Here is a 22,404-nt window from a genome sequence, read left to right as displayed (position 1 = left end):
TGTTCATTCTCGTTCTTCTTTCTCTCCACAGGTGGTCGCTAGGACACAAAAACACTGTTACTTGGACTTCGAGTATTTCTCACCGGCTCTGCTGTTTACAGCTCTCTGGGTAGGGATCACGTTACACAGTCTGTTCTCCAATTATTCACTTTCGTTCTCCTTTCTCTCCACAGGTGGCCACTAGGACGCAAAAACACTGTTACTTGGACTTCGAGTATTTCTCACCGGCTCTGCTGTTTACAGCTCTCTGGGTAGGTAGCACGTTACACAGTCTGTTCTCCAATTATTCACTCTCGTTCTCCTTTCTCTCCACAGGTGGTCGCTAGGACACAAAAACAACTGTTACTTGGACTTCGAGTATTGCACACCGACTCTGCTGTTTACAGCTCTCTGGGTAGGTATAGTTTCCTCCGTAGGTCAGCAGAGGGGCGAAGGTCACACACCACCTCACCGGGTCGAGCGCTGCCCTATCTCCACTGCCCGTAGGGCGATCGAATCCTGGACAGGGGCGCCCCTTTGTAGAGACCGCGGGGGCGGCGGACCCTTTCGCCTCTGACTCTGCGACAAGACAGACACAGGTAAGTTTGCACCACGAATATTTCCAATATTGTACTCACAGTCACTGACAGCTCTTGATCTGCGTCCCTTCACACTCCAAAACAGCACACTGCATATGGTAGCGGTAAATTCTGAGGTCGTTAGCCTCTCCGTCCTCTGCCCAGTAAAAAAATGGATGATGCGGGGCTTCGTCTGACAAGACACACAGCAACCCACAGCAAATACACAGCACCACTCCAACGTGAAAAGCTTATTAATTGCAAAGTCTCACTCACCACACTATAAGTGTACACAACAAAGGAAACGCCCGGCGTCCTCCACTTCACTTGGGCTGAAATAAGGGCGATGGAAATACGACCAGAATAGTGTTTCGATGCTGTGGCTGCTTGGATTGACGCTTCTAACGGCTCGCCCACCACGCTGTTTTAGGGGTAGGGCCGCCCTCCTTCCCCTGGAGGTTTCCAACGATTACACAGATTAATTTCTGCAAGTTGCTCCACACCAAATGTATACTCACAGCGGATAGCCTTTGTTTAGCCTTGTGTACACGGACCGCACTAACTGAAAAATGATACAATGTATTTTGGTGCGCTCCGAGGTCGCACCACGGTGCGCACCAACATATGTGAAAACAACCTTGATGACATGTTTGTGCATGGCCCTTGACTTCCATTCTGAAGCAGTCAAGAGACGCTTCTAAACGAGTCAAAAAGTCAAGACACGACCCATTGTCAAAATTTCAGTGTCCATCACTGTAGTTCATCCAAAACAAACCAGAAATGAGACTCAAAGTGTTAAATACCGGAATTATCCTTTAACTTGCCTTGCCTTATGTGTTTCTAAATAAAGTCTTCCACACGATTTGTGTAAGGTGTGATCGACTTCATCCAGAAGTGTGCAAACAGATCGGCAAATGACATCTAAAGGGTAGGGACACACCAAGTATTTTGATGTCATCTGCCGGTCAGTTCTTGTGGTGCTGCATGAAGTCGAACACACTTTTTAACTTCATGAGGTGATGTGAACACATTTATGCAGGACATTATTTACAGTGTGAATTGTTTGTCATTGTACAGATAGACCAACACCCCGAGTGTCTGTTTGGCCTGGTGAAGATGTAATCATTGGAGAAACTGTTACTCTCACATGTGTCATCAATGGAGGAGGAGTCAGCAGCTGGCAGTACAGCTGGTATAAAGATTCACCGTCATCCACTGTCAGTAAACTCCAGAATTCAATCACAATCAGATCTGTTACTGAGTCTGACGCAGGTAAATACGCCTGTAGAGGAACAGAGACCAGAGGATCACGATACTCACACATCAGTAATGAAGTTACACTGACAGTATCAGGTAAGTCTGTTTATTATTTTTATTCACAACATACTGTAACATTTGATACATGATGTAAGATTTGTTTAAAGATGATTTTATTTGTTTTATACTGACAGATATTCCCCGACCAACTCTGAATGTGCAACCACAGACGCCCGTGTTCATTGGAGACAAAGTTACTCTGATCTGTAAGGTTTGTCAGTCCACTGGATGGGAGTTTATCTTCATAAACCCTTCAAACACTGAATCCACTGAAACTACAGGAACTAAAACAATCAGATCTGTGCAAGTCTCTGATGGAGGAGAGTACAAGTGCAGAGCCAGAAGAAGAGAAAACCCTCAGGTTTACACACAATACAGTCAACCAATAACAGTGACAATACAGGGTATGGCCTTTATACTCACGTAATACACTTTGTGCTGAGATTACAATAAACATATCACAATTAAACACTGAATCAGGAGTAGTTACAATTATTGATAAAAAACCTGCAATCTGATACAACATGTTTGTTTTGCAATCTGAGTTCATATAAAAATGCAGGTCAATATTTGATATTATTTACAGTGTAAACTATTTGTCATTGTACAGAAAGACCAACACCCCAAGTGTCTGTTTTGCCTGATAATCATGTATTCAGAGGAGAAACTGTCAATCTCAGATGTGTCATCAATGGAGGAGGAGTCAGCAGCTGGCAGTACAGCTGGTATAAAGATTCAGTGATCCAGCAGAATAAACTTCAGTATTACACAATCAGATCTGTTACTGAGTCTCACACAGGTAAATACACCTGTAGAGGAAATGAAATCAGAGGATCATGGTCCTCACACATCAGTAATGCAGTTACACTGACAGTATCAGGTGAGTCTGTTTATCTGTATTGATCACCAATCATAATAATTGTATCAATTCAATTTCTAATTCAATTCAATTTTATTTATATAGCGCTTTTCACAATTGGTTATTGTTTCAAAGCAGCTTTACATAAATAGAAGCAGTGAAAAGCACAGAAAATCGTCAGATAGCACAACATAATACACGATAGCATAAGCAGCTAAATTTGCTGCGGCTATGAATCAACATTATAAGCGAGCGTATTACTAATGTAACGTATAGAAGAGTTTGCTAAGTTAAGCCCAAGAAGGCTGCCTCCCCGGGTTAAAAAAACCCCTAGGAGAAAAAAAACCCAGGCTTTGTAGCCGGGGAAATAAAAAAAGTCCTAGGAGGGACTCCCTTGGGAGATTATATATATATATATATATATATATATATATATATATATATATACACACACACATGTAAACGGATAAGGAGATTAAGCGGAGATTAAGCGGGTTCTGCCGGTGGTCGTTGGTCAGGCAGTAGCTGGGCATCACGTTGAAGGAAGGCCAGTAGATCAGAGGTGTGCCGTCTTTCACATTTACCGAAACTGGATCTGTTTGTCTCATTGTCCTCCGGGTCGAGGACGAGACAGGGAGAGAGAAACAATATCCTATTAGCGTAGGGGCTGTTCACATGTAATGCAAGTGTCACACAGTGATGTGGTTTAGATCAGCTTGGTTCCAGATAGGCTAACTATTGCGGCATAACTATCTTACCCACAGTTGAGGATTTAGCAAATTGGGGGCCCAATGCAAAGGTATCTATGGTAACTAAGGGTCACCTTCCAATCTTTAAAAGAAAATGAAACATGTCGACCCGTTTGACTAAGGCCTGAAGCCCCACTGTCGTCGTTCATGCAGGTTCAGTGGCAAACGGGTCTATATGCCATATCATCACAGTATCACCATAATTCAATTCAATTCAATTTTATTTATATAGCGCTTTTCACAAAAGTCAATTGTTTCAAAGCAGCTTTACATAAATAGAAGCAGTGAAAAGCACAGAAAAACGACAGATAGCACAACAAAATACATGATAGCATAAGCAGTTAAATTTGCTGCGGCTATGACTCAATATTATAGGTGAACGTATTACTAAAGCAACGTATAGAAGAGGAAGCTAAGTAAAGCCCAAAAAGGCTGCCTCCCCGGGGTGAAAAACCCCCTAGGAGAAAAAAAAACCCTGGGCTTTTTTCCGAGGAAAAATAAGTCCTAGGAGGGAAAAACCCTTGGGAGAACGGATAAGGAGATTAGCGGAGATTAAGCGGGTTCTGCCGGTGATCGTTGGTCAGGCATCAGCTGGGCATCACGTTGAAGGACAGCCAGTAGATCAGAGGTGTGCCGACTTTCACATCTACCGGGACTGGGTCTGTTTGTCTCGTTGTCCTAGGGTCGAGGACGAGACAGGGAGAAAAAAACTAAATCGTATTAGCGTAGCGGCTGTTCATATGTATTGAAGTGTCACACAGTGATGTGGTTTAACTCAGCTTAGTTCCAGACAGACTAACTATTGCTGCATAATTATATTATCCACAGTTGAGGATTTAGCAAATTGGGGGCCCAATGCGAGGGTATATATGGTAAATAAGGTTCACCTTCCGATCTTTAAGAGAAAATGAAACCTGACGACCCGTTTGACTAAGGCCTAAAGCCCCACTGTCGTCGTTAATGCAGGTTCAGTGGCAAACGGGTCTGTATTGTATACCATTTACAGGACCACGAGAAAACGCCAAAACATCGCAACCCGACCATACGTGCTAACCCGTTTGACTAAGGCCGGAAGCCCCACTGTCGTCGTTAATGCAGGTTCAGTGGCAAACGGGTATGTATGGCATACTATTCACAAGACACACGAAAGCGCGAAAAACGCAACCCGACCATACATACCAACCCGTTTGACTAAGGCTGGAGGCCCCACTGTCGTCGTTAATGCAGGTTCAGTGGCAAACGGGTCTGTATGGCATACTATTCACAAGACACACGAAAGCGTGAAAAACGCAACCCGACCATACATACCAACCCGTTTGACTAAGGCTGGAGGCCCCACTGTCGTCGTTAATGCAGGTTCAGTGGCAAACGGGTATGTATGGCATACTATTCACAAGACTTATGATAGCGCCAAAAACGTAACCCGACCATACGTGCCAACCTGTTTGACTAAGGCTGGAGGCCCCACTGTCGTCGTTAATGCAGGTTCAGTGGCAAATAGGTCGGTATGGCATACTATTCACAAGACACACAAAAGCACCAAAATCGCAACCCAACCATACGTGCCAAACCGTTTGACTAAGGCCGGAAGCCCCACTGTCGTCGTTAATGGAGGTTCAGTGGCAAACGGTGGCAAACTATTTAATGCAATTCATTTTAAGTGTTCATGCAGAAAAGGTTTTTATTTATTTATTTGGTTGGTCTGTGTTATGACCGTGAGTGCTTTGTTCCGTAAAAACAACTATTGCAGGGCTCAAAATTAACTTTTTTATTTGGTAGCACTGGTGCTCCCAACTTTAAAGAGTTAGGAGCACCAGCAAGAATTTAGGCGCATCCATCCAAAAATTTAAAGGCACCAAAACTACAATGTATATGTTACTAGATTTTATTAAAAATAAAACGCCACCATACCCAGCATTTAAAATTTGGTCTTCTATTTATTTTATTTTTTGCTGCATAGATTCCAAAATTAATACCCAAATGCTGTTGAAATAGTATAGCAATAATAATTTAACAATTACAGGTAAAATGATTAAGATTACCATAGGAAATCTAGCAAACACGTAAAACACTGATTAACTGGGACATTACAAAACTGACCTTAAAATAGAAGGCTAATATATATATATATTGGTATTTTAACTGCATTACCAGGATGCTATTACTACTAAATAGGCAATGTTTTAAAAAATACTATAAAAACATACCATCATTGTCGTGTTCCACATCAACATGGACCACAAGGGTGTTTGTCGGATGTCCCTTCACCAGTGCATGCGCACATATCAAACACTCTTTGACAGACAGGTCAGTGTCTCCATCAATAATGAACACATTTATCATGACACTACTTGTGTTTTTGGCACTTTCGCCATGTTTAAGCAAGGTCTGGCGCTTAAAATGCTTTGATTCCGCCACCAACGCCGTTTTACAGGATTTACAGTAAACACAGTAAATTACATCGAGCCATTCTCATAGCGGAGACACTCGAAATCTTTAAACCACTCTCTCCGAAAGGTTTAACGTCAAGTCTTATTTTCCAGTGGTGGAGTCGCAATTGAATCCGGATCGTCGTCATTAATTACAGTAGTAACATTGGCTGTAATCCTCTCGTTCTCGTCACGCTCGTGGTTCGTCTTTCACATTTTCGCGCTTCACGTACCAACGTAGCACGGCAACAAGGAATGACTGACGCTCATATTAGCCAATCTGCGGTCTTCATTAAAACGTAAGAACTTAATGGTGAAATTTGATTGGTTATGTAACGTTGGAGAGAACACTGAACCTGGGACAGCAGCACGCAGCATCACAATCTAAATCAAGTCACAACAAAAAGGGCAGACGCACAAATGCTCCCAAATATATTTTAAGGTCGCACAGATTAAATTTCGGTCGCATATGCGACCAAAATAGTCGCAATTTCGAGCCCTGTATTGCGAGTTAAGTACCTTTACTAAACAAGTTATGCGAATGCTTTGTTGAAGAGAAAAGTTTTAAGTCTAGATTTAAAATGATCAACTGTGTCTGATTCTCGGACATCGGTTGGTAAATCATTCCAGAGCTTAGGGGCTAAGTAGGAAAAGAATCTTCCACTTTTAGACACTTTTGATAGTCTAGGGATAATCAATAGGCCAGAATTTTGCGACCGTAGTGTGCGTGATGGATTGTATTCTGATAGTAATTCTCTAAGATATGAGGGTGCTAAGCCATTTAAAGCTTTGTAGGTGATAAGTGATATTTTAAATTGTAAGTGATATTTAACTGGTAGCCAGTGTAAAGATGCCAGAATTGGGCTTATGTGGTCATACTTCTTAGATCGAGTAAGTACCCTTGCAGAAGCGTTTTGAACTAGCTGAAGCTTGTTGACCTGATTTGAATGGCATCCCCCGAGTAGCGAGTTACAATAGTCTATTCTAGAGGTCATAAAAGCATGAATAAGCTTCTCTGCGTCAGATGTAGACAGTATATGGGGTATTTTTGAAATATTTCTAAGATGGAAGAATGCTGTGCGGCAGACGTTGGCGATATGACTATCAAAGGATAAGTTGCTGTCGAACATCACACCTAAGTTCCTAACCGTGGAAGATGGCACCACAGTACAGCCATCTATGTGAAATTTGTAATCTGACATATTATGTTTGTAGCGATTTGGTTCAATAATAAGTAGGGATGTCCCGATCCGATCACGTGATCGGAAATCGGCCCCGATCACGTGGTTTCAGACTCGATCGGAATCGGACGTTACCTCCCGATCAGGACTCGGATACATATGCAGGGTTTAAAATCCATCAATAGTCTCGCTCTGCTCCGCGCCAGTGTACGCGCTGCGCTGGGGCGTGTGAACTGACGAGAAGAGAATAGGCTTGTTCTACACAAGAACCGGCAGACGAATGACGTCAAAGTTCCGCGAGAGCGATTTAAAAGCAAACTCCTCCATATCATTTCGCGGCTCACTCTCGCGGTAGTTTGACGTCACCCGGCAGTCGATTGCTGCGGCGCCGCATGAAGTCGAACAAGCCTGTTGACGTGTTTTTATTTATAGGCTTCACACTGGTGCGTGCAAGGAACCCACGACAAAACCGGGTTTTTACCGCTTATTTAAACGACGCGTTGATCGTTTTTGTCACCATGTGCTCAGACGCAGCTCCGCATCTCACTCAGAACCTCAAGAACGCGCATTCGCGCAGGATCATTTGACATTACTGTAGAGATGAGAGTTAAGAGATGAGAGAGGTAAGAATTGTGCCCACATCGAAAAAACTTAATAGAAGTCTAGAAACAAAGTATTAAAGTATGTATACCCATGTCACTCATCTCATTACAATATGTAAACTAGATAACTGGATACAACTTATTGTATAGTTTATTAAAATTATGTATTTTGATTATGCAAATTACCTACGACCTTACTATAGGTATTTTTTAACTAACTGCTGACCAGCTTAGGGAATCTCTATAGCTATTTTATAAGACATATTGCTGAATCAGTATGTTGTTTTTCTTGTAAATTGAGTCTTTTTTGGTAGCCTATCTTATGCCTAGAATTAGTCAAGGACGTTGATTCTTAAAACTTCCTTCAAAGTTTGATCAATTGTGCAAAATGACATGTGCAACAAATGCATATAGGGTGTCAGACTCATAGATTTGCATAATTTAAAGTTCAGGTTTTAAAGTTTGGGTCAACCTGTGGAAAAGCTTTAAAGCTGAAAGTTATAAAATCTTATCAGAGGTCCAAAAAGTCATTGAAATAGACCAGTGGCTTTGCTGTCATCAGGATTAAACATGTTACCCCTCGAACCCTCCCTCCCAACAGAGCATCCCCACAAAACAAACCCCAATTTAACCCCTGTACATATACTATATATATATTCTCATTTTTTTAAACACATCTATAGTTATGCGCTGGCACAGAGTTAGACTCTTTTGACTCCACACAGAAACAGCAACGCGTGCGGCATGACATACGGAACATCCTGGTTCTGTTTTTTTCACTCTTCTTTATTCTTTTTTTATGTATTATAGAAGTATCGGATCAGGACTCGGTATCGGCAGATACTCAAAATCAAATGACTCGGACTAGAGGGCAAAAAACCTGATCGGGACATCCCTAATAATAAGTATCTCTGTCTTATTGGAGTTGAGCTTAAGAAAGTTATGTGCCATCCAGTCACTAACATCGCTAATGCAGTCTTTTAGCTTAGAAAATGTGTGTGTTTTGCTGGGATGCGAGGAGATGTAAAGCTGGGTATCATCCGCATAGCAGTGAAAACTTATGTTATGTTTCCTGATAATGTCTCCTAGGGGTAACATGTATAACGAGAACAGGTTAGGACCTAAAACTGATCCCTGCGGTACACCGTATTTAACCAGGGAGTGATATGACTCTTCCTCATTTACATAAACAAAGTGATAGCGATTGGTTAGATATGACCTAAACCAGGCTAGCGCCTGACCACTGATACCAACATAGTTTTCTAGTCCATTGAGTAAGATTGTGTGATCTATTGTGTCAAAGGCTGCACTAAGGTCTAGTAATATAAGAATTGAGATTTCACCACGATCGGAAGTTAATAGGAGGTCATTTGTAACTCTAAGCAACGCTGTCTTTGTGCTATGGTGGGGCCTGAATCCTGATTGGAACTTTTCATATGTACTTTTATTTGTCAAGAATGTGCGTAACTGGCTTGCCACTACCTTTTCTAATATTTGAGATTGGTCTAAAGTTATTAAGCTCTCCTTGATCAAGCTGAGGTTTTTTAATCAACGGTTTAATAACTGCTAGTTTGAAAGCTGTTGGAACGTATCCTATTTCTAGCGATGAGTTAAAGATATTTAGAACCGGGGTTGACACTACAGGGAATACCTCTTTAAGTAGTTTTGTGGGAACGGGGTCTAATATACAGGACGATGATTTGGATGATGTGACTAGTTTAGAGAGCTCATCTATTGTAGTAGGTTTAAATGAATCAAGATGTTCGTATGGTAGTCTAGTGTTAAGGGAACTAATGGGTAGAGTGGTGGCTGCCTGGGTAGCTACGATGTTTTCCCTAATAGCCGAAATTTTGTTAGAAAAGAAGTTCATGAAGTCGTTACTATTGTGTTGAAGTTTACTATTGGTTTCTGTTTGTTCTTTGTTTCTAGTCAGTTTCACAACTGTGCTAAAGAGGAAACGAGGGTTATTATGATTCTCATTTATAAGCTTGCTAAGATATGTAGATCTGGTGGTTTTAATAGCCTGTCTGTAGTGTTTAACACTCTCTTTCCATGCTGCACGCCATACTTCTAACTTTGTGCTTCTATAATTTCTTTCCATTTTTCTAGCTGCCTTTTTAAGGGCTGCGGTGTGATGGTCATACCATGGAGCTGGCGGTTTTTCTTTGAATCTCTTTTTTCGAATGGGAGCAACGGCATCCAATGTGTTAGAACAGACATTGTTTAGGTTTTCTATTACAATATCTAGATCGTCACAGTTATCTGCTACATGTTTCATTTGGGACAGGTCTGGAAGAGTGCTAATAAAGCTATCTTTAGTGGCGGAAATTATTGTTCTGGCTAGTCGGTAGCATGTTGTGGATTGAGTGATCCTATCTAGAAGTACAGTGTATGACACAAGGTAATGGTCAGAAACTGCATCACTCTGAGGTGATATTTCGACGTCATTAATATTGAGTCCGAGTGACAGAATTAAGTCTAATGTGTGCTTACGAGTATGCGTTGGCCCTGTCACGTTTTGTCTAATATTGAGAGAATTTAGAACATCCATAAACGCACGTCCTAATGTATCTTTTGGGTTATCAACATGGATATTAAAATCACCAACAATAAGAGCTTTATCTACAGTGACTACAAGCTCAGATAGGAAATCTGCTACTTCTTTAAGGAAATCTGCATGGTGGCCCGGTGGTCTATAGATTGTCGCTAAGGCAAAAGAAAGCTGTTTGTGGTTACGATCAGTTATTTCCATATTTAACAACATTAGTTCAAATGATTTAAATTTTAGCTCAGATTTTTGGTTTACTTTAAAAATTGTGTTGTATATTGTAGCTACACCACCCCCTCTCCCCTTTAATCGAGGTTCGTGTTTATAATAATAGTCTTGTGGGGTGGATTCATTTAAACTAATGTAGTTGTCTGCTTTAAGCCAGGTTTCTGTTAAACAGAGTGCATCTAAGTTTTGGTCTGTAATTATTTCATTGACAATAGGTTCTTTATTGGTAAGCCATCTAATGTTAAGAAGGCCGAATTTTAACATTCAAGGTTCATCTGTTAATGTATTGTTTTCTAATTTTATATTAATCAGATTTGTACCAGATGTAACAAGCGGTGCACTGTATTTATTTGTTCGGGGAACAGATACAGTTGAAATGTGCTGATATTTCGGTAAGATTGACTCGAAGTGCTGGAATATAAGTGGTCTTGACATATCACGGCAGCTAACAGACGGACGGTTAAGCCGATCCGTCTGTTTCCTGACCTGGGCCCTGGATAGTCAGACTATATTTTAGAATTAAGACTATTGATCAGATTTCTAGTGAGTATAGCACTTCCTTCGGATGACGGATGAAGGCCATCTCGGGTTAGGAGGAATGGTCTTCCCCAGAAATGCTTCCAATTGTCTACATTTACATTTACATTTAGTCATTTAGCAGACGCTTTTGTCCAAAGCGACTTACAAGTGAGGTAAACAATAGAAGCAATTATGGCAACATAAGACAGCAATACATAAGTGCACTGGAAATAGTCTCATCAAGTCCAACACAATATACATAGCCAAGGGTATGTTAGTAGTTTTTTTTGTTTTTTTTTTTTAGATAAAGAGGAAGGTAGATAGAGAAAGAGATAAAGAGAAGGGTAACTAAATAAAGATAGTAAATCTGTAATTAGGAAGTTAGGTAATGGTGGAAGAGATGGGTTTTTAGCCGAGTCTTAAAGACAGCTACAGTGTCAGCTGATCGTGTCACGACCGGCAGATCATTCCACAGTTGTGGGACAGTTCCTGAGAAGGTACGCGTTAGTGTTTTCTTCCCTTTTTGAGATGGTACCACAAGTCGTCGCTCGGTGGCAGAGCGCAGTGATCGAGAGGGTACATAAGGCTCTATAAGCAAGCGAAAGTAAGGGGGTGCTGACCCAGTGGTGGTTTTAAAGGCCAGGAGCAGAGCCTTAAATTTGATGCGGGCTGCTATAGGAAGCCAGTGTAACTTGACAAAGAGAGGAGTGACGTGCGCCCTCTTTGGCTCATTGAAGACCACTCTTCCCGCTGCGTTCTAAATCATCTGTAAGGGTTTGGTCGTGCAGGCTGGAAGTCCTGCCAGTAGCGCATTGCAGTAGTCCAGCCTGGACAGGACAAGAGCTTGGACCAGGACCTGCGTAGCATGCTCATCTAGGAAAGGTCTAATTTTCCTAATATTGTAGAGGATGAATCTACAAGAGCGAGCGGTGCTGGCAACATGCTCCGTGAAGCTAAGCCGATCATCAATGACCACTCCCAGGTTTTTGGCCGTCTTGGAAGGCGTGATGGTCGAGGAACCTAGCTGAATGGAAAAGTTGTGCTGAATCTTTGGTTCGAATGATATGACAAGCAGTTCTGTCTTCGCAAGGTTAAGCCGGAGATGGTGATCCTTCATCCAGAGTGAGATGTCCCTCAGGCATGCCGAGATGCGGGCAGAAACCGTAGGATCATCAGGGTGGAACGACAAGTGGAGTTGAGTGTCGTCTGCATAGCAGTGGTAGGAAAAGCCATGTTTCCGAATGACAGAGCCCAGGGATGTCATGTATATCGAAAAGAGCAGCGGTCCAAGCACAGAGCCTTGAGGGACCCCGGTATCTAGACGTTGGGGTTCGGAGACGTCACCTCTCCAGGATACCCGAAATGACCTATCTGAGAGGTACGACTTGAACCATAAAAGCGCTGTGTCAGTGACACCCATAGACATGAGAGTCGACAGGAGGATGCGGTGATTGACGGTGTCAAAAGCTGCAGATAGATCCAGTAAGATCAGCACAGATGATTTGGAGGCTGCCCTTGCCTGCCTTAGGGCCTCAATGACTGATAGCAGCGCAGTCTCAGTGGAGTGACCACTTTTGAATCCAGACTGATTGCTATCCAGGAGGTTATTTTGTGTGAAGAAAGTGGAGAGCTGGTTGAACACAATGCGTTCAAGAGTCTTGGAAATGAAGGGAAGAAGAGAAACGGGTCTGTAGTTCTCTAGCATAGCAGGATTGAGAGTGGGTTTCTTCAGCAACGGGGTTATCCGGGCCTCTTTAAATGCTACAGGGAAGGTGCCAGTGGAAAGGGATGAATTGATAATGTGAGTGAGAGCAGGGATAACAGACGGAGAGATGGCATGGAGGAGATGGGTGGGTATGGGATCTAGCGGGCAGGTAGTCGGATGATTAGAAGCCAAGACCTTGGAAACATCTGCTTCGGATAGGAGAGAGAAGGAGGGAAGGGAGCATGTCTCAGGGATTTGAGAATGCGCAAGAAGCGGCGGCTCGGAGAACTGACTGCTAATAGTTTTCGTTTTCTTCACAAAGAAGGAAGCAAAATCATCAGCCGTTAGGTCGGATGAAGGTGGAGGGGCAGGGGGACAAAGAAGGGTAGAGAAGGTCTTGAAGAGAGTGTGAGAGTCAGGTGAGTTGTTAATCTTTGAATGGTAGTATAGGGTCTTTGCAGAGGAGACATCCTTGGAGAAGGAGGCAAGAAGAGACTGATAGAGGCAGAGATCAGAAGGATCATTCGATCTGCGCCACTTCCTCTCTGTAGCCCTGAGTGTGGAGCGATGCTCACGGAGAACCTCAGTTAGCCAAGGAGCAGAAGGTGTGACCCGGGCCGGTCCAGATGTCAGAGGGCATAATGTGTCTAAGCAGGATGTAAGAGTGGAACAAAGTGTGTCAGTGGCATTGTCAGTATCTAACAGAGAGAGTTGGCTGGGAGCGGGCAGCGTGGAAACAATCGCAGAGGATAAGCAGAAGGGAGAGAGCGTGCGCAGGTTGCGCCTGAACGTGACCAATGGGGGATCGTATGTAGCGACAGGGGGAGTCAGGTCGAGAGTAATTAGGAAGTGATCAGATGTGTGAAGTGGGGTGACCTGGGTGTGGTAGGTGGAACAACAGCGTGTGTAGATAAGATCTAAAAGATTACCAGACCTGTGTGTTGGTGAAGTAGGGACTCGCTTGAGGTCAAACGACGCAGTCAGGGTGTTGAAGTCAGCTGCCTGTGGTTTCTCCAGGTGGATATTGAAGTCACCAAGTACAACTAAAGGAGTACCATCCTCAGGGAATGAAGACAGAAGTACGTCTAACTCCTCCAAGAAGTGTCCAAGTTGACCTGGGGGGCGATAGATAACTAAAAAATGCATTTTAGTAGGGTGGATGATAGTAACAATATGCGATTCGAAAGAGTTGCTGTCACATGAGGGGGTTTGCTGTTGGAATTTCCAGTCCTTTGGGATGAGCAGACCAGTTCCTCCACCCCTTCCTGTTGTGCGAGGACTGTGTGAGAAAGTGTAGTTGTTGGAGAGGGCAGCCGGAGTGGCCGTGTCCTCTGGTTTAATCCATGTCTCAGTAAGTGCTAAAACAGAAAGGCCAGAATGTGAGGCAATGGCAGTAATGAAATCTGCTTTGTTGACAGCAGATTGGCAGTTCCATAAGCCAATGGGAAGAGAGAGTGAGGCAATAGTGGAAGGTGGGAGAGTGCGGAGGTTATTAATATTTCTCCCACGGCGACGTGATACAACAGATTTACGAGTTGTAATGACAGTAGAGATTTGAAAGCACATAGTAAAATTATAAGAATAGGAAATGTACAAGAGAGGAAAAAGAGTGCTATGTAGCTATATAGTCTATAAACCCTACATTATGCTGAGGGCACCACTTTGACATCCAGCCATTGAAAGAGACTAATCTACTATGTGTTTCATCTCCCCGGTAGGCGGGGAGGGGACCAGAGCATATTACATTGTCTGACATTGTTTTTGCAATTTCACACATCTCCTTAATAGTATCTTTGGTGATTTCCGATTGTCGGAGTCTGGTGTCATTTGTGCCGGCGTGAATAACAATCTTAGAAAACTTCCGCTTAGCATTAGCCAGCACTTTAAGTTTGGATCTAATGTCAGACGTTCTGGCTCCCGGTATACAGTCGACTATGGTGTTTGGTGCCTCAATGTTAGTGTTCCTGAGTATAGAATCTCCAATGACCAGGGCACTTTTAAAAGGTGTTTCAGCTGGTGTACTCCTTAGGGGATCGAATCTGTTAGAAATTACCGTAACGTTATGGGTCTTAGAAGGACACCGTTTATGACTATGCCGCCTGACAGTCACCCAGTTTGACCGCCGACTTGACTCTGATGTCGGAACCGAGCCATGTGTATTTTGATAAACACTATGCGCGCTCGATACAGTATTTGTAATATTTACATTAGCATCTGATGTCGGAACCGAGCCATTAGTCTTTTCGCTCGATAGATTATTTGCAACAGTAACATTAGCGGTTTTGCTATCCTCAACTAGCGTTCGGATGCGCGATTCTAGTTCAGCAACCTTCTCAGTTAACCTTAATACTTCAATACACTTAGTGCATGTAAACCCCTCTATGCTAACAGCAGAAGCTAAACTATACATGTGGCAAGTAGTACATGTTACAATAACAAGCGGAGTCTTACTGCTTTCATGCTGGGCGATGGCGTCTTCGTTTACCCGAACGCGGTCCCCGGAGCTGCATCGCGTGGTGGGGTGTTCGGTTGGGACACGCCTCGGTCGCCTGGGAATGTCTGGGGCCAGGGTGATGTGGGGCATGCTGAATCTGCGAAGGCCGGGCAGCGGTTCCTCCACAGCTTCCCGATCGCTTTCATGTTGGGCGATGGCGTCTCATTTCAGTCGTTCACGGTCCGTGAAGCTGCATCGCGTGGAATGCTCGCTTGTTGCACGCCTCGTTCGCTTGTGGACGTCGGAAGGCAGGGTGAAGTGGGTGCTGTACCTCGCGTTGGATCTGCTAAAACCGGGTAACAACTCTTCCACAGCTTCCCGCTCAGGTGAGGACAGGTCAGAAAAGCATATATCAGATGAATCCGCCATTAGATCGGAAAATGCTAGCTTCAGCCTCCACCGTTTGATGATGCTAGCGGGCTATATGCTAACACTGGGTGTTTATTAGTGATAAATAATTTCACGTGGTAGTACTGCTCAATAATCGTCACGGTAAAGTATTCCTATGTCAAACTAATAAGTTATATTATATAAATAGGAATAAGATGGTAAAAAAAGGATTTTAGATGATGAACTCGACGGAGCTCCGATGCACGATCTGTTCAACGTGACGTCACAAATAATGCTGTACTGTCAGTTAAAATTAATTTGCTATTGCTTGTCACTCTGTAATTTTATAGCTGGACTACACAGCTGAAAGGGTTAGAAAAAAACATTCTTGAAAACTTCATTTAATTGCAATATTTTATTATATTTTATTACAGCTTTACCCGAAATTACAGTGAGAGTAACACCAGACAGATCTGTGTTCACTGGAGAGACAGTCACTCTGAAGTGTGAGATAGAGGATCAGTACAGATCATTAAACTGGAGATATCTGTGGTATAAAGGCAGAACTAAAGTGTTTAATTCTGGGCGTTACACTTTAAACAGCGACTCTCTCACTATCAATAGAGTTACTGAATCTGATCAGGATCGGTTCTGGTGTAGAGGAGAGAGAGATGGACGACCACAAACCTCACAACCAAGCACATCTGTTTATCTCACTGTGAACGGTGAGTTCAATATCAATGTTACTGTAAAGTAAGGAAATAAAGACAGAAGCATTTCATGTGTGTTGATTATCACAAACATTGTTTTAGTAGGACCAGAAATCTATTGTTTTATTTCATTAATCATTCAGTTTTATAATTTCATGTAAGTAGCCTGTAATGTGACTGTAATAAAGACATCAGGATCTGAATGTGTTTTATTCTCCTGCAGGATCAAAACCTAAACTCACATCAGATACTGAAGGATCTGTACTGACAGGTAACACAGTGACTCTGAAGTGTCGCATTGATCAGTCTACTGGATGGAAGTTTTACTGGTACAAACACACACAAAACACTGAGAAGACGACAACAGAAACAAACTCTTACACAATCAACAGTGTTAAAGTTTCAGATGGAGGTCAGTACTGGTGTAGAGCTGGAAGAGGAAAACCAGACTATTACACAGACTACAGTGATGGACTGTGGATAAATGTTAAAGGTGAGAGACAACATTAAATTTAAGATGCCATGGATTTCAGTCATGGTACTGTTGACGTCATATGTAATGTGAGTCTATGAAAACCTCGTTCTGAAACAATCTGATTGGTCAAGTCTTGATGATGTTGTGTGTAGCTAAATATTTATTAAATAAACTACGAGGGGTGAATGGAAATTTATAAAACTAAAATAAGCAAATACTACTGTAGAGAGAAAACCATTCATTGGCCCAATGGCGGAAACCAAAAAGAGTTATTTCGCGTTCAAACTTGACCATGCAACTAGCTAAGAGTTAAGAGGTCGTTAGATTAATCAGGTAAGGAAATCATAATTAAAAAGCCAATTAACAATCTAAATTAAATACAAAGCATTCTTTAATAAACCGATGTAATCATACGAAAGCATTGCATACCTGGCAAACAGACAATTCACTGCAACAGTGTAGAAGATCTGACTACAGACTCTCCATGTAAATAAAAATGCACGATGCTGTGCCCAAGACACAACATCATGGGGTTCATTTCTAAATATAGAAAACCTTGACTCTTCTGTCTCCGCACAGTGGAGTGGTTGTCTTGGAGTGGAGGTAGTTGCAAACTCTTTGAGAAAGATTTCAGATGTTGATTCAACAGGACTTAAATGTTTTTAAAAATTTAGTTCCCTCTGGATTCAGCCATTTGGAGGCTGTTTACAGCTACCTTTAGTCAGGATTTGACACCATGCTTACAACTACATAAGCATTGAGTCAGCAGGTGGGCATTAAAGGAATATAGATTGTATTCCCATTAATAATTTTCTTTGTGCAATACATTGTGTTTGTACAGAGAGTCCTAAACCTGTAGTGAGTGTTAAGCCTGACACACAGCTGTTCAGAGGAGAAACTGTTACTTTGAGATGTGACATACAGAATACAGGAGACACTGAGTGGACATACAGCTGGACTGTAAAGAAGACAAATAACAGAAATATAATCACACAATGCAACACACAAGAGTGTAAAATCAACAACATTCAACCATATAACAGTGGTCAATACACCTGTAGAGGAAAGATACGTGAACAAAACACTGAGATGAGTGATGCTGTTACACTGACTGTTTCATCAGGTGAGTTTATATGTTTGTTCATCATTATTAGTGTGAAGAGATGAAGTGTAACATGTTATTCATGAGAGATTGATCACTTTCAGATAAACCACAGACAGTTTTAAGTGTTTCTCCACAGCAGTGGTTGAATGAAGGAGATTCAGTGACTCTGATGTGTGAGGTTATAAATTCATCTACAGGCTGGACATTCAGGTGGTTCACTCTACAGAGTCCCTCCACAGGTAATGTCTTATATATACATCATCTGGTTTATAAGCAAAAACATTATTGAATATGATTGAATCAACATCACAAGAGCCATGTGTCAAGCTTAAATAAGATACAGTCTTTCTGCTGCTGAATATGGCCACTTTAGCAATCTCAAAAAGGGCTTAGGATCATTTGAGCTTAAAGCCGCTCTATGCATTATCTGCGTTTTTGTCAAACAGCGACCCCTAGAGTCGCTGGAGAATACTTGCAACTGTCGTAATTTCCAACTCCCACTCTAGTACACCTTTGAAGATAATGACCAGGTAATGTTTCACAATTTCATACAAATATTAGGCTACTGCATAGTCTACTAAACTACAGATAATTTTAATAGGATAATAAGAAGTTTATTCCAAGTGTAGAGTGCATATAATAATAAAGTACCGTGTTTGCTGGCTTATAACGTTTTTACATGATTGCAGCTAAATCACAACAAGTAAACAGTCTACAGTCTATGTCTACTGTATCATTTCATTTGTGTTCTTTTATTGTAATGTAAACATTACAAAATGCCATGACAAAGTTAATTGTGTACGTTGCATTATTTCATTGGTCTATATCTAACATTGGTCGTTATAATGTCACTATACATGATTATTGCTATTTATCATAATAGTTTGCAAATTGTGCATGTTTACACTATTTACAACCTCTAGGCTTATTTATGTCCTGATAATTATGTGAGATATTGACAACTGTTGTCATGATAATCGCATGACATACTACAAGCAAGCGCAACAACATACAACATAGACCGCAAACAAGTTTACAAATAAGAGATTTACTTACTAGTCCATCAACAAGATCGCCAGATCAGCTTCCCACCCATGCTGTCTTTTAGCTCACGCCAACGAGTAAAAACCTGACCGAGTGGGACTCTTGACCGGTTCCTAACGCGGTCAGATTCTCTTTTCCTTTTCCTACTCTCTTCCGAACGAGCTTTCTTAACTTTTAAATCGTTAAGCCTCACGTCTCAAATTCGCGCGTGCAGTTGTTGTTATAGGCTTGATCGACTTCATGCAGCACTGCAAGAACCGACAGCCGGACGACGTCAAAAGGCCGTCTCGGATCATTCTCACGGTACTTTGACGTCATCCGGCGGTCGGTTCTTGCAGCGCCACACGAAGTCGAACAAGCCTAACGTGTGTGACGTTGTTGCCGTAAAGCAAGTCGTGATTCTCGCGAGATTTGTCAGGGGCGGTTCTCTCAAGCTTGCATTGCTGGTTTTGGTAGCGGCGTCCTCCCCGAGCTTCAACAGGAGGATGATTCGCCCTACTATGACTTTGTTTACCACCGAAATAACTTTGAAGCTGTTATATTAAGGTAAAATAACTGCATAGAGAAACAAGGTTACTGTACATTTTACTGTACACTGTACTATCTTACCGTGGCCGAGAAGTGCAAAACAACAAATTAAAAACACAAATGCAAATCTAAAAACAAAATAGAGTCTTTCTCCACCCTGATTGGCTGAGAAGACATAAAGTGAGATAGAAGACATGCATAACATGCATTCACGTTTTTATTTTTATTAAAAAAATAATTGAATACAAAAATGACAAGGTTACTATAAGCATTGTATACATAAACATTACATAAAACACTACATAAAATGTAACAAATGTATATTAAACTGTGACTCATGTAGACGTAGGATCCACAGCTATATTTGTAAATTATCGTACTTCTGGCAACGCTGCGCATACGCTGCGCATGGTATTTACCTCAGTTTTCAAAATACCTCACTCATTTTCATGTGCCTCTTTTCATATAGTAGACTCAATTGTCATCCGCTTTATAGGGAATAGTGAATGAGTGAACAAGGGAGTGGTTTCGGACACAGCAAATGACAAATCTAAGAGCCGGAAAAGGTAGGTACATTGCGTGAATTTAATTATTACTGCTGATTGGACGACACTTCTGTCAATAAAGATGCTTAAAATCAAGCTCACGCACTACTTGCTTCACTAACACGTTCTATTTCGGGTAATTATAAATACAACAGCCAAACTATCGCTAGCTAGACTATAATAATACCTGCAATCAGAGGTTGCATTTATCATGTCTCACCTTACAATACCATGTGAAGCAGATAAATGAAATAGTGCACATTTGCTACTAACTGGCTTTCAGATTTTTCTGTCACTGCTAAAAATAGTTGAAAGACAGAAAATATCTGGTTAACAGTGACGTCTATTGACACAGTTTTGAGTTGCATCTCTTGGATATTTTTGCACATGAACTAGAGAATGATCACCAAATTTGAACCAACAGTAAGGGCAATACATAGTGTACACTCACCTTAAGGATTATTAGGAACACCATACTAATTCTGTGTTTGACCCCCTTTCGCCTTCAGAACTGCCTTAATTCTATGTGGCATTGATTCAACAAGGTTCCTTAGAAATGTTGGCCCATATTGATAGGATAGCATCTTGCAGTTGATGGAGATTTGTGGGATGCACATCCAGGGCACAAAACTCCCGTTCCACCACATCCCAAAGATGTTTATTGGGTTGAGATCTGGTGACTATGGGGGCCATCTTAGTACACTGAACTCATTGTCATGTTCAGGAAACCAATTTGAAATGATTCGAGCTTTGTGACATGGTGCATTATCCTGCTGGAAGTAGCCATCAGAGGATGGGTACATGGGGGTCATAAAGGGATGGACATGGTCAGAAACAATGCTAAGGTAGGCTGTGCCATTTAAACGATGCCCAATTGGCACTAAGGGGCCTAAAGTGTGCCAAGAAAACATCCCCCATTACACCACCAGCCTGCACAGTGGTAACAAGGCATGATGGATCCATGTTCTCATTCTGTTTACTCCAAATTCCGACTCTACTCAACAGAAATTGAGACTCATCAGACCAGGCAACATTTTTCCAATCTTCAACTGTTCAATTTTGGTGAGCTTGTGCAAATTATAGCCTCTTTTTCCTATTTGTAGTTGAGATGAGTGGTACCCAGTGGGGTCTTCTGCTGTTGTAGCCCATCCGCCTCAAGGTTGTGCGTGTTGTGTTTTCACAAATGCTTTGCTGCATACCTCGGTTGTAACAAGTGGTTATTTCAGTTAAAGTTGGTCTTCTATCAGCTTGAATCAGTTGGCCCATTCTCTTCTGACCTTTAGCATCAACAAGGCATTTTCGCGCACAGGACTGCTGCATACTGGATGTTTTTCCCTTTTCACACCATTCTTTGTAAACAATAGAAATGGTTGTACGTGAAAATCCCAGTAACTGAGCAGATTATAAAATACTCAGACCGGCCCGTCTGGCACCAACAACCATGCCATGCTCAAAATTGCTTAAATCACCTTTCTTTCCATTCTACCATTTGACATTCAGTTTGCAGTTCAGGAGATTGTCTTGACCAGGACAACACCCCTAAATGCATTAAAGCAACTGCCATGTGATTGGTTGATTAGATAATTGCATTAATGAGAAATTGAACTGGTGTTTCTAATAATCCTTTAGGTGAGCGTATGTACATGTGCACACTGTGCTACCAGCTGTACTGTACTTTCTGTGTATCTTCATTGACAGAGGTATCATCCAATCAGAAGTAACCATTCCATTCACGCAATATACCTAGTACGCAACGTTTGTAAAATTTTTTCTGTGATTACATTTTGTTTACAGCCAGTGGCGGCATGCAGAAAAAAAATCTGATCAATTGTATTATAATCACTGAGTTTAAATGAAGCTTGCTTATTTGTGTATTTATTAATTAATAAAGTATGCTGTTGGGCGACCTGCAACACATTTTGCCATGACTATATTCACAATATGGCAGTACTTTAAATCTTAATGATTTTATGAAACAGTATATTATCAAGGACACATTTCCACATTTTTTGATCATTTTTCTTTCTTTACAACATAATGGGTAACACTGGCATATTTTGACTTTTTACGTTGAATTAAGATGGTTATCAGCTCCTATCAGACAGCATTCGAGGATCTAAAGGCAACTACACTGTGAGGTCAGTGACTGTGAAGCACACAGGAGTTTATAAGTGCAGAGCAGAGAGAGGAGATCCAGTCTATCACACAGAGTACAGTAACACACAAACACTGTGGATCACTGGTGAGTTCATCACACACAACTGTAAAATATGATAAGACAATTACAGTAGATTCAGGCAATGTGTTACAAGGACGGTGTGTTAAAGTCCCCCTGTAGGTGATAATATTATCTCTTTTAGAGAGTATTAGAACAGCATATGTAAAGATGTTTCCTGTGATAATAATTTCTTTAACAACAAAAATAATTTTAAAGACACATGCAGTAAGTGCACTATATATCCATGTAATCAACCTATAT

General features: G+C 41.6%; 1 protein-coding gene across 1 annotated transcript in view; it reads left to right on the top strand.

The window, feature by feature from the left end:
- The window catches only part of LOC135733709 (cell adhesion molecule CEACAM5-like), a 35,622-nt gene that overhangs the window by 7,462 nt on the left and 5,756 nt on the right, over window positions 1–22,404 (top strand). Inside the window, exons 4-11 of the mRNA XM_073814112.1 lie at window positions 1,635–1,910; window positions 2,009–2,278; window positions 2,485–2,754; window positions 8,631–8,633; window positions 16,452–16,721; window positions 17,545–17,826; window positions 17,910–18,047; window positions 22,006–22,167. Of these exons, the coding sequence (XP_073670213.1) occupies window positions 1,635–1,910; window positions 2,009–2,278; window positions 2,485–2,754; window positions 8,631–8,633; window positions 16,452–16,721; window positions 17,545–17,826; window positions 17,910–18,047; window positions 22,006–22,167 (1,671 nt within the window). The remainder of the gene's footprint in view (window positions 1–1,634; window positions 1,911–2,008; window positions 2,279–2,484; window positions 2,755–8,630; window positions 8,634–16,451; window positions 16,722–17,544; window positions 17,827–17,909; window positions 18,048–22,005; window positions 22,168–22,404) is intronic.

Source organism: Paramisgurnus dabryanus, chromosome 3, assembly GCF_030506205.2.
Source record: "Paramisgurnus dabryanus chromosome 3, PD_genome_1.1, whole genome shotgun sequence".
Classification (NCBI taxonomy): Eukaryota; Metazoa; Chordata; class Actinopteri; order Cypriniformes; family Cobitidae; genus Paramisgurnus; species Paramisgurnus dabryanus.
This window is presented reverse-complemented; position numbering and strand designations above follow the sequence as displayed.